Source organism: Brassica oleracea, chromosome C3 (genome assembly GCF_000695525.1).
Source record: "Brassica oleracea var. oleracea cultivar TO1000 chromosome C3, BOL, whole genome shotgun sequence".
NCBI classification, from domain to species: Eukaryota; Viridiplantae; Streptophyta; class Magnoliopsida; order Brassicales; family Brassicaceae; genus Brassica; species Brassica oleracea.
The window spans coordinates 20,336,533-20,349,234 of record NC_027750.1 but is presented as its reverse complement, the minus strand read 5'-3'; the positions used below and the strand labels follow the sequence as shown (position 1 = coordinate 20,349,234).

General features: G+C 35.2%; 1 protein-coding gene across 1 annotated transcript; it reads left to right on the top strand.

The window, feature by feature from the left end:
- Window positions 1-10,269: 10,269 nt before the first annotated feature.
- On the top strand, window positions 10,270-11,888 carry LOC106332760 (probable 2-oxoglutarate-dependent dioxygenase AOP1). Its single transcript, XM_013771256.1, has 3 exons — window positions 10,270-10,776; window positions 11,024-11,360; window positions 11,464-11,888. Exons 1-3 carry the CDS (start codon window positions 10,394-10,396, stop codon window positions 11,710-11,712), a joined length of 969 nt encoding a protein of 322 aa, XP_013626710.1. The 5' UTR covers window positions 10,270-10,393; the 3' UTR covers window positions 11,713-11,888.
- Window positions 11,889-12,702: the final 814 nt, after the last annotated feature.

Sequence of the window (12,702 nt, the reverse complement as noted above, 5' to 3'; positions counted from 1 at the left end):
CACCGGAAAATCGTCTTCTTAATCGCCTCAGAGGGAAACGGCTAGAGTTCGGCGGTTTTAAGAGCAAATAGTGAAAAATACTATTTATATGGGCGGCAAAAAATCAGGTTAGGTTAAATGTAACTTGGTAAAATTGAAGGTTCGGTAAGTTTTGGAAGTCTTCCTCAAAGTCTTCTGATATAAAAAAAAATACAAGCAGACATTCATTAAGTCTTCTACTGCTAAATATACTATTCGCACAGAAGACTTCCAGAAGTTTTATAAAAATTTATACCTTAAACTCAAATAACTAACAAAAAAAAAATACTTCATTAAACTTAAAATAGACTTTAAAAGTGTTTGATATACACAACACTGAAAACATAGAGGTCAAATTTTAATTTTCCAAAAACAATATTTAGCTACTAAAATCTAACCCTAAAAGTACAAACAATACTACAACATATATTACCAAACCCAAAACCAAAGAATACATTGTCTCACTAAACTCACTCATCTGTGTTGAAAACTTTTCAAATTTACTACTCCCTCTGTTCCTTAATATTACATATTCTAGAAAAAAAATTTGTTTTAAAAAGATCCATTTTTTACATTTTCAAGACTTGTTTTATTAACTAATTGCAAATTTCAAAAAACTTAATTGCACTTACTGAATTGTTATTGGCTTAAAATTATGAAACAAAGATAAACACAAAAAAATATACAAATTTAATTTGTTTTATTAAAATGTGTGAAAAATCTAGAATATGTAACAGTAAAAAACAGAAGGAGTATATCTTAATTTAAATGATTTACAAATATTAATAATTACATGATTTCAATTTTTCCACCATCAAAATATTTTTTAAAAAATTTATAAATTATTTTTAAGATCTAAAGTATGATAAAATTTCCTGGAAGTCTTCACGCAGAAAACTTCTTGGAAGTCTTATCTCAGAAGACGTCGAAGACGTCGAGAAGACTTCTAAAAGACTCCTAGGGGTATATTCGTAAAAATACATTTTGTTTTTGTTTAGTCGCAAAGGATTACTTGTAATTTAACTAGCTTTTTGAGTTAGTTTTACATTTGATTCAAGTTGGGGTATACCTCTGTGTTTAAAACTAAATTTAAGATCATATTTGGTAATTTTTCCAAACTTCAAATTTGAAGTTTAAAATTTTTTTTTTTTAAAAGCAAAATTTCAGAAAGCATTTGTATTTTATACTATAGTTTTTTATTTGTTATAATTAACTTACAGCTATTAAACTTCTATAAATAATTAGCATAAATATAAAAATAATACAGAATGTTAATTAATAAAAATGTTACACTAAAATATAAAATCTGATATGGCAAGTTATGAGACCGCCAAAGCTGGAGGTGGAATTCTCAATTATTTGAAATCTTATCTAATAAAATATTTCTATTTTATTTATTGTATATATGATATTGGTGGTGGAGCCAGCTAAATCTTTCAGAGGAGTCAATTTCATTATAAACATATATAAAATGGGTCAACTAGTAATATTTTCTTAGTTTTCTTTTTCCCAAATACAAGTAAAGTACTGTATTTTGTTTATAAAATTCACATGGGGCATGCGAGTCGCGACCTCCTGTCAAATAACTATTTACACCACCGTGAGATGTTCACTTGAAAATCCCCTAATAAAGATATTCTAAAAAGGTAATAACGTACGCATGAGTTTCTCAACTCTCAAAAATCCTTTCAGCCATATGATCATTTGTAAATAGTTTTATTTTCTTAAAAGAATAAAATATAAACATTTAATCAAATATATTAAAATAATAAAATTTAAAAATTGAGATAATAAGTTCGCTGCCCTGGATATGCTCTACTACGTACAAATGCCATACACACAAGATCTGCAAGAGAATAAGAGCATGATTATCCGGGGTCTTTAGTGGGTTTCTTAGTGCGTGGGCCTCCACAAAACCCTTAAGGATCGGTTACAAAAACTACTAATTAAGAACCGATCTTAGTGAGTTTCTTACACTGTTCGCGGGCCCCACTGACACGTGGCGGCCCGCGATTGGGTTGCTTCTTATTTTTTTTTTTTTTAAAAAGACTAAGAAACCCATATGGATAATCATGGCCTAAGTATATGAATCCGATCAGTAGGTTTTTTTCTTCCTTTTCTGGGAGTAGCAAATGTAGGAAGAAACAAAAAAAAAGCACTATACCATTCTTAACTATTGGTAATCACAAACATAATTACCAACTAAGACTGACTTAACCACAAAAGTTTGGTCGAGTAGTAAGGCAAGCTTGTAAATGTGATAAAAAACCGGGTTCAAAACTTGCCATATCATATACCACATGTGTGGGTTATGCAACATAGGTATCTAATTTTTATTACGAAGATACTAGATCTGCCCGGCGAAGGTAAACAAGTTGCTAGATGATTAGTCGGTTACATTTCGGCCCGCTAGACATCCCCAAATTATTTAAAAAGAAAAAAATACTAGGATTGACTTATGAAACATTTATAGACATAGTTCTAGTGTGTTCATGGTAGAAAAATGTTTTTACTTATTCCAGAACTACACGTGTTTTGTGGTTTAGACTTAAAGACAGACATGTTGGATTAAGCTTGAAGATTGCTTGAGATACAAGCTTATCCTAATCCTACCGAGTTATGAAAATAAGAATTATATTTTGGAGTTATCTAAACTATATTACCTATTGTGATTAGGAGAAATAATATCTCTATATAAGGAGATGCAAACATGTTGCATAACTTAAGGAGATTAGAGATTGATTGTGTGCTTGAATTTTGAGTTAGTTTCTCAAGTTAATAAAGAGAGTTATTCTTTATTGTGATTCATATTCGATCTTTGAAGTTCTATATTTGGTATCAGAGCCTTCCATAAGAGATGGGAGACATCGTTGCTGCAATAGACAAACCAAAGGGAGGTATATCTTCAATACAATGCCCAATGCTCACATCGACAAACTATACGGTATGGGCAATGCGTATGAAGGCCGCTCTCAAAGTTCATAAGGCATGGGATGCAATCGAATGAGACTTAACCAAAGGAGACAAGAATGATATGGCTGTTGTGCTTCTATTCCAATCAATACCAGAGGTTCTCATCCTACAAGTCGGCGAGCTTAATACGGCAAAGAAAGTTTGGGAGGCCATTAGAGCTACGCATGTAGGAGCATAAAGAGTTAGGGAAGCAAGACTGCAAACGTTAATGAGTGAGTTCGATAGGCTGAAGATGAAAGAGGATGAAACCATTGATGAGTTTGGAGGAAAATTGTCTGAGATCACATCAAAATCGGCAGCACTTGGAGCAAGCATCGATGAACCAAAGCTTGTGAAGAAGTTTTTGACGAGTCTACATCGAAGAAAATATATTCATATTGTGGCACCTTTAGAGCAAGTCTTAGACCTAAATCAGACTAGCTTCGAGGATATCATAGGACGTCTTAAAGCTTATGAAGAACGTGTAGCCGATGAGGAAGAAGAACCTCAAGGTGATCAAAACAAGTTGATGTATGCGAATTTTGATCAAACAAACTCTAATCATCCAAACCGTGGCTACAACGAGTACCGAGGTAGAGGTCGAGGAGGACGAAGCTCGTGGTACAGAGGAAGAGGTCACGACAGGAATGGTGGAGGAAGAGACACATCAAGAGTCATGTGTTACAGATGCGACAAGCTAGGACATTATGCCTCGGACTGTCCGGATCGTTTGCTTAAGTTGCAAGAAACTATAGAGAACAATAGTGACACGCATGACGCAGATGAGCTGATGATCCACGAGATTGTATATCTCAACGAAGATGGCATTGTACCAAGCAAATACGACAAGCTCCAGTGGAGATAATATGTGGTACTTAGATAATGGCGCTAGCAATCATATGACCGGCGACAAACGGTACTTCAGACTTCTCGATGACTCTATCACCGGAAAGGTCAAGTTTGGAGACGAATCAAGGATAGATTTCAAAGGAAAAGAATCCATTGAGTTTATTGATCGTAATGGGGAAGTAAGAATGATGACAGAAGTGTACTATATCCCGGATCTCAAGAGTAACATCATCTCTCTTGGTCAGGCTACAGAATCTGGATGTGATGTGAGATTAAGAGGAGACTACTTGACGATGCATGATCGTGATGGGAAGCTGCTCGTTAAGGCAAATAGGTCAAGAAACAGACTTTATAAGGTGCGAATGGGTGTAAAAGAAAACTTGTGCCTTCAATCAACGTCAATGGGAGACTCAGCTACATGGCACGCTAGACTAGGACACGTGAATTACGAAACTATGAAGTCTATGATCTCGCGTGAGCTTGTAATAGGAATCCCACAGATGACTTGTGAGAAAGAGATTTGCGGTTCATGCTTACTTGGGAAGCAAGCGAGACAAGTGTTTCCAAAGGCAACGTCTTACTGAGCAACAAAGGTATTAGAACTTGTACATGGCGATTTGTGTGGTCCAATAACGCCTAGTACGGCTGGTGGGAAGAGATATATCTTTGTTCTCATAGACGATCACTCCAGATACATGTGGTCTATTTTACTCAGAGAGAAAAGTGAAACGTTTGTGAAGTTCAAGTCTTTTAAGGAGATAGTAGAGCGGGAATCAAGAGAGAAGATAAGTACTTTTAGAACAGATAGAGGAGGAGAGTTTGTTTCAAGTGAATTCAATTCTTTCTGTGAAGGTTCAGGTATCAAAAGACACTTAACAGCTCCATATACTCCTCAATAGAACGGAGTAGTTGAGAGACGAAACCGAACATTGATGGAGATGACGCGAAGCATTCTTAAGGACAAGATGATTCCGAACTTCTTGTGGGGAGAGGCAACAAGACATGCTACATATCTCTTAAATCGACTAGCTACAAGATCACTTAATGGCATAACACCGTATGAGGTGTTTCGAGGAAAGAATCCTAACATAAGCCACGTGCGTATTTTTGGTTGTATTGGTTATGCGAAGGTAGTTAAGCCGCATTTGAAGAAACTTGAGGATAGGTCACATATATTGGTTCACTTGGGCACGGAGCCTGGATCTAAAGCATATCGTATGCTTGATCCAAAGACGCAGAAGGTTATAGTGAGTCGAGACGTGGTCTTTGACGAGTCAAAGGGCTGGAACTGGAGTAAGCATATCAACGAGCCTGATGGTACATGAAACGTCTCGATCAAGGTAGGAGATTTTGGGAATCACGATACAGACGAGGCTCATAGAGATGCAACCTCACGAGAAGAATTAAGCGAGGTTAAAGGAGAAGTCGTTGCAACAAGTGAGAAGGAAGATGAAGGAGACAAAACACATCAAGAAGCCACAGATGAGGTTGAGGTAGAAGAAGAGATGGCCCCAATGCTTAGACGATCACAAAGAGAGACAACAACGCCAAAGTACCTTGATGACTATATACTACTCATCGAAGAAGAGGAAGGAGAACGCCTACTTATGTTAATAAACTGTGAACCACAAAGCTTCGAGGAAGAACAAGAGATGGAAGAGTGGATCAAAGCGTGTGAAGATGAGATTGCGAGCATAGTGAAGAATGGAACGTGGGAGCTTGTTGATTTGCCACACGGAGCTAAGGCCATTGGCCTTAAGTGGGTATTTAAGCTGAAGAGAAACTTGGATGGTAGTATTAATAAGTACAAGGCGCGGCTCGTAGCAAAGGGATATGTGCAGCAATATGGTGTTAATTTTGAAGAGGTCTTTGCACCAGTAGCGAGGATTGAGACAGTTCGACTTCTGATCAGTATATCAGCTTCCAGAGGATGGGAGATCCATCACTTTGACGTCAAGACGGCGTTCCTCCATGGAGAGTTGAAAGAGACCGTGTTTGTTAAGCAACCCGAAGGCTTTGTCGTGAAGGGAGCTGAAGGAAAAGTCTACAGGCTACACAAAGCTCTCTACGGTCTTAGGCAGGCGCCTAGAGCATGGAAATAACAAGTTGAATCAGATACTAGCGGAACTGAAGTTCAGTAAATGTTCAAAGGAGCCGTCTGTTTACGGGAAGGTGGTTAATGGTAATCTACTTCTACTTGCTGTTTATGTTGATGATCTTTTCGTGACCGGCACAAGCGTGAGTGTCATTGAGGAGTTTAAAAGAGAGATGTCATCCAAGTTCGAGATGAGTGATCTCGGGAAGTTGTCATATTATCTTGGAATTGAGGTTCAACAGCATGAGGGAGGTATAACTTTAAACCAAAGGCGTTATGCCTTGAGAATTTTGGAGGAAGCTGGGATGAAAGACTGTAACTTGTGTCACACACCAATGGAAGCAGGCTTTAAGATGTCGAAGGCTGAGCATGAGAAAGAAATTGATGCAACGAATTATAGAAGGAATGTCAGGTGTCTTCGGTACTTACTTCATACACGGTCAGACTTGGCATATAGTGTGGGTGTTTTGAGCAGGTACATGCATACGCCGAGAGAGTCTCATGGAGCTGCTATGAAACAATGCTTGAGGTATCTACGGGGCACTACAACTTATGGCATCACGTTTCATCATACTAACTCGAAGCCAATGAGGTTAATAGGATACAGTGATAGTAGTCATAACGTTGATGAGGATGATGGTAGGAGCACCACCGGGCACATGTTCTACGTTGGTAACAGTCCCATTACATGGTGCTCGCAGAAACATGAGACATTGGCTTTATCTTCATGTGAGGCCGAGTTCATGGCTGGGACAGAGGCAGCTAGGCAAGCCATATGGCTACAAGACTTACTCATCGAGATTATGGGTGATTCGAGTGAGAAGGTGGTTATCAGGATTGATAACCAATCTGCAATTGCTTTGACAAGGAATCATGTATTTCATGGAAGAAGCAATCACATTCATACTCGATATCATTTCATAAGGGAGTGCCTAGAGAAAGGTCTTATAGAGGTACAACATGTTCCGGGACAAGAATAGAAGGCAAATATCTTGACAAAGGCACTTGGAAGAATCAAGTTCAAGGAGATGAGAGATCTCGTTGGAGTTAAAGATAGAAGACTTCAAGCTTAAGGGGGAGAATGTTGGATTAAGCTTGAAGATTGCTTGAGATACAAGTTTATCCTAATCCTACCGAGTTATGGAAATAAGAATTATATTTAGGAGTTATCTAAACTATATTACCTATTAGGATTAGGAGAAATAATATCTCTATATAAGGAGATGCAAACATGTTGCATACTTAAGGAGTTTAGAGATTGATTGATTGTGTGCTTGAGTTTTGAGTCAGTTTCTCAAGATTAATAAAGTGAGTTATTCTTTATTGTGATTCATATTCGATCTTTGAAGTTCTATATTAAATGTTTCTGCTTGCATCCAACTCCGAGCGTTGTCTCCAGAATGTTGTGGAGATAAGAAAGAAGGTGGAAGAGCCGAAGAGGATGAATCAGCTTGGAAACAAAATAGCTTCCGCATTAATTGTTTGCGGTTCTTGTTAGAAAAGTATCACCAAAACGTTTCTATTTGGTTACCTCAAGGCTCAAGCCTATCCAAGCATACAAACATAGATACAAGAAGATGTTTTGACTGATTTTTGTTTCTCCTGACGACAGTAATTTGTGGCCGAAAAAGCGAATTAACTACCCTTGTGCAAATTTTTCGAACCCAGCCATTACACATTTATGGGCCCTTATTATTAGTTTTAATTTATTCTTCTTTCAGAGTTCTGGAACTCTATCAAGCTGCAATATCAAAGCTTATGACCTCAGTGTGGCCCCAAAAAGTATTATATTATTTGTTTTGTGGGTTACATTTGCTCAAATAATATCTTTAGAAATTCTAAGATATTCTTTTAATTATTTAAAGCAATAATACAATTTTTGGAGGTACATACACGTGTCGTAATGATTTTAAGCTAAAATTGTTATATTTTGTAGGATTTGTTTTTAAAAGAAAACTAGATTTTGTTCCGCGCTTTTTTTTTTTTTTTCAATTGACAAATCTTTAGTAAATGTCATATTTCATATATTTGTGTTTTATTTTATAAAAGACTTAAATTTTTTATCTATCTTTATCGTGTTTCATTTTAAATGACTATTTATGTTTAAAAAATTAAACTTTATTTTTTAATGAATTAAGTTGGTATAACTCTGATAAATTAATTTTATTATGTGGTTAATATTTTTAATAAAAATAATTATATACTTTTAATAAAGATTTATATATACTTTTCAATGAAAAAATCACTTTTTTTTATGAATGCTTAAATTATATTAAGAAAAGAAAAAAAATTAAGAATGGTTGAAAAAAAAATTATTTGAACTTGGACTCAATGGCCCAAAGGAAAAAAAAAATGAGAATTGGATCTGATTTCTTAATCGGCCCAAATGGCCCAAGAGAGATCTGATGTGGACAGTGGGCTGGATCCAAAAAAAAAAGGCCCAATATAGATGTGTTATTAATATTACTTGATTGCCCTTAATGAAACATGCAGTGTTAGTAAAGAAAGTGCATGCTAAAGTAAAAAGGACAATAGAATCCTTATTTAATAGTATAGATTGCTTTGGGCCTCTAAAATTACCGGATGTGCATGCATAGTAAAATAAAATGATTCAAATTAATACTGCTCTTACTCTTCTTCAGCTAAAAGTGGGTTGAGCGACGAGCGATGTTCGTGATCTTTAAAAGACTTCATATGGCTGTTTTGAGGCTTCTTTCGGTGTATATATATATACGCAGAGCCGGTCCTAAAGTTTAGGAGGCTAGAAGTAAAACAAAAAAGTGGATACTTTTTCAAAAAAAAAATATATGGGTCTCTAAGAGCATCCGCAACAGCGATTTTTAAGGAATAGTCTTTAGGAAAATAATAATTAAATAATCAGTGGACCCCACCAAAAGCTAAGGATTCAATCCTTAAAAGCCCTAAATAAGAATTCTTTCTTAGTGAATCTTTGCACTATTTGTGGGTGTCCACGACACATGACAGTCCGCGATTGGTTGATATATATATATTTTTTTAATCTGAAAAAAAAAAATAATAATTAAAAAATCAAAAAACACTTTTTTTAAGGACTCCAATGAGGTATCACCATTGGAGATGCTCTAAAATTGCTTTGGGCCTCTAAAATTACAGGATGTGCATGCATAGGAAAATAAAATGAATCTTTAAAAGAATTTATATGGCTGTTTTGAAGCTTCTCTTGGTATCTATTATCTATGGAGGAGGTTAGCTTAGTTTAATTTTGATTAAAAAAAGAAAAGCAAATTAAGTGTAAAGAGAAGAGGCGACGCTTAATTGAGCACCACCACAAGATCCGACGTTTAGGGACACGCGTCATAACGACGAAGTCTCTATCTCTCTCTCATCTCTTTCTCTCTTTCGTGTTCTTTCTCTCATTTTTATCTCTCTCACGAAAGGAAGAAGTCGGTCGGTCTCGATTCTGAAACATGTCGATCTCGATTTTTCTACAGATATGCCTACAAAAATCGCCAATATGATGAGTGTTCGAACTAGAATTCGTGATAGACAAATGCATCAACAACTCAAAGCTTATTTGGTTGAACATTTATGGAGTAAATTTGGACGTGATGGAGACAACTAATGAGTTCAGATGTTTTTTCAAATTAATCTCGTTTATTGTACTAATTTTTAGGTTTTTTTAAATCTATGTTTAAAATGTTATTTTTTAATATGTTTTATTTAATAAATAAATTTTATCTAAAATAAAACAATGTTTAATAATTTTTTTTAAGCACCCCAAAATAAGCAACTTGCATTGGAAGATCAAAATTTAGAGGTTTCTTAATTTGAGTTCTTAAGACATAATTATTACTAAAAAATGATTAAGCACCACATTAGGAGTGCTAGGGTTAATGGTGCTCTAAGGAGTCATCGGTTTCCAAAGCCATTGCAGAGCTTTTCAACTATGCCAATTTAGACCAAACAGAGAAACATGTTCTCAAAGGTCAAAACCCTTCCATGGTTTTACCAAAAAGAAAACCTTCCATGGATATATTAATCATAATCTCGTCGAGAATTTGGGGATTGATGATGCAGATGATGTTGAGAAAGTCGAAGACTACACCCTACGTACAGCTATGGCCTGAATGCATGATCATGGTAACAAAAGTAGCATGTACTTATTTAGTGGGGATGTTTGTATTACCAAATGCATATCTCGAAAAGGTCAATGGAAATGCAAAATAATATCACTCGGTATTTGAAGATTGCACGTTACTTAATTAACAATAGTATTTTGACTAATTAAAACATTTTAAATGGGGCCATACTGTCTCACCAAACACAATTACTACATAATTTTTTTAATTCGTAAACGCTATGCGCATAGCAGCCAAGTTACGCTACCATGTGTAAAACGATCATACTACCTAAAAACGACTCCAGAAATCAAATAAAAAATTAGTATTTAAGCTAGAATCAAGAAAGGAAAAACACCATCAAAATTCTCAGAATCAAGAAATGGATTCAAACTCTCTTCCTCCTCTTTCAGACTCTATTCAACTCCCAGTTATTGATTTCTCGGATCAAAACCTGACACCAGGAACCTCAAAGTGGGACAAAGTGAAGGCTGAAGTCCGTAAAGCTTTAGAAGACTATGGCTGTTTTGAAGCTTTCTTTCACAAAGTGTCTTCTGAGCTTGATACGTCTGTTTTTGAAGCCATAGAAGAGCTTTTCGGTTTACCGATTCAGACCAAAGAGAGAAACGTGTCGTCAAAACCCTATCATGGATATCTAAACCGAAATCTTTACGAGAGTTTGGGGATAGATGATGCTAATCTTGCGGATAAAGTCAAGGACTTTACCCAGCAGCTATGGCCTGACCATGGAAACAAGAGAATTAGGTATGATCGTGAAGTCAATAATTTATTAGATTATTTGTATGAATATTTTTTTGGGACTATATTAAACACTTTGTTTGATCAACGCAATTATTTGTGTTTGAAAATTTTTCTTTAAAACCTTTCAAGAAATTCAACTCATATATATTTGATTGATCAGTACAACTATTTGCATTTGAAACGTTCTTTAAAACCATTCATATATATATATATATATATATATATATATACATATTTTGTGTTGCAATAGTGAAACGATGCATGGGGTTTCTGAGAAATTAGCAGAACTGGATGTGATGGTGAGAAGAATGATACTGGAGAGTTTCGGGATAGAGAAATACATTAACGAACATCTTGATTCGACAAATTACCTTTTCCGGATGATGAAGTATACACCACCTCCTCCTGTTGATGATGATGTAGAGACCAAAGTCGGTTTACCTTCTCATACCGACAAGAACATCATGACAATACTTCATCAGTATCAAGTTGAGGGTTTAGAAATTCAGACCAAAGACGAAAAATGGTTCAAAGTGAAACCATCTCATCAATATTCTTTCATCGTCATGGTTGGAGATTCTATGTGTGTAAGTTCTTCCCACTTCCTTCTAATGTGTAACATTTTCGATACACACCACATACACTATACGTATAAAACTATCGTCTTCATATATCTCGTTGATGTTACAGGCATTTTTGAATGGTCGATTGTCTTCTACATATCACCGAGTCCTGATGACAGCAAAGAAGACAAGGTATTCGACTGCACTGTTCTCGACTCCAAAAACTGGAGTTATCGTAGATTCACCTCAAGAACTTATCGATGAAGAACATCCACGTGTGTTCAAACCCTTTGAATTCAATGATTACCGTGACTTCTATAACACGGAAGCTGGGTTTGCAGCTCAGTCTACTCTCCATGCTTTCTGTGCTCTCTGAAGCATCATTTAATATATCCGCAGCAAGGAATGTATAATGGCTTTATGTTTGATTGTTTAAATCCATCCAATAATATTTTTGTGTGTTTACGTTTGATGTATTTTTCTTTTTGTGTAGCGACCAATCAACTGCTTTTGTTATTTGATATGTTTTCACATAATACATGGTTAATCTGAGGAGTGCTGTTCCCATGCAGGACCCAGAATATATTTTAAACGGAGTCATATTTTAAATAAAATATTATGTTATATTTTATATATAACATTAATATATATATGTATATATATATATATATTACCATGTACAGTACTTTAATATTTTGTTTTCACACTTTAAATGATAGTATAATAACAAAATAAAGTACAAAAATACATTGTCTAAAATTATTAAAATATATATTTAGTTGTTATTATATAAAAAAATTTTACCCAAAAATGAAAAGAAAATGAAAAATGATAGCTAGTGATAATGAAGAAATAATAAGTTTTTGGATTTTGGTGAGGAGAAAATACAACAAGATGAAAACAATTATTTATAGAAACATATCTGTAAGAAGTAAAACAGATAACAAGAACAAGAAACAATTGCAAGGGCTTTGTATAAAGGAAAGAGGAACTGCTTGCAAACGGAAATTATATTAATTATTAAAAAGTCATTTATAAACAATGGATATATTAATTTTAATCTCTTCGAGAGTTGCAAAATGACCTATATATGCCCACTAATTCAATTTATTTTACCCTGGGTCAGCTGATCCACCTTAATTTTCTGCATATGTCTGTCCCTGCTTCCATGGATATATTAATAATCTCTTCGAGAGTTTCGGATTGATGATGCGGATATTGTTGAGAAAGTCGAAGACTACGGGCTAGCTACACACTACAAGAAAACAGCGGTATCGGCAAGATTTAAACTACAAATACAAGCACTCCTCTTCCTCTATATTCACTTCATATCTTCATCCTCCCCCTTACTCTATTTACACACGAA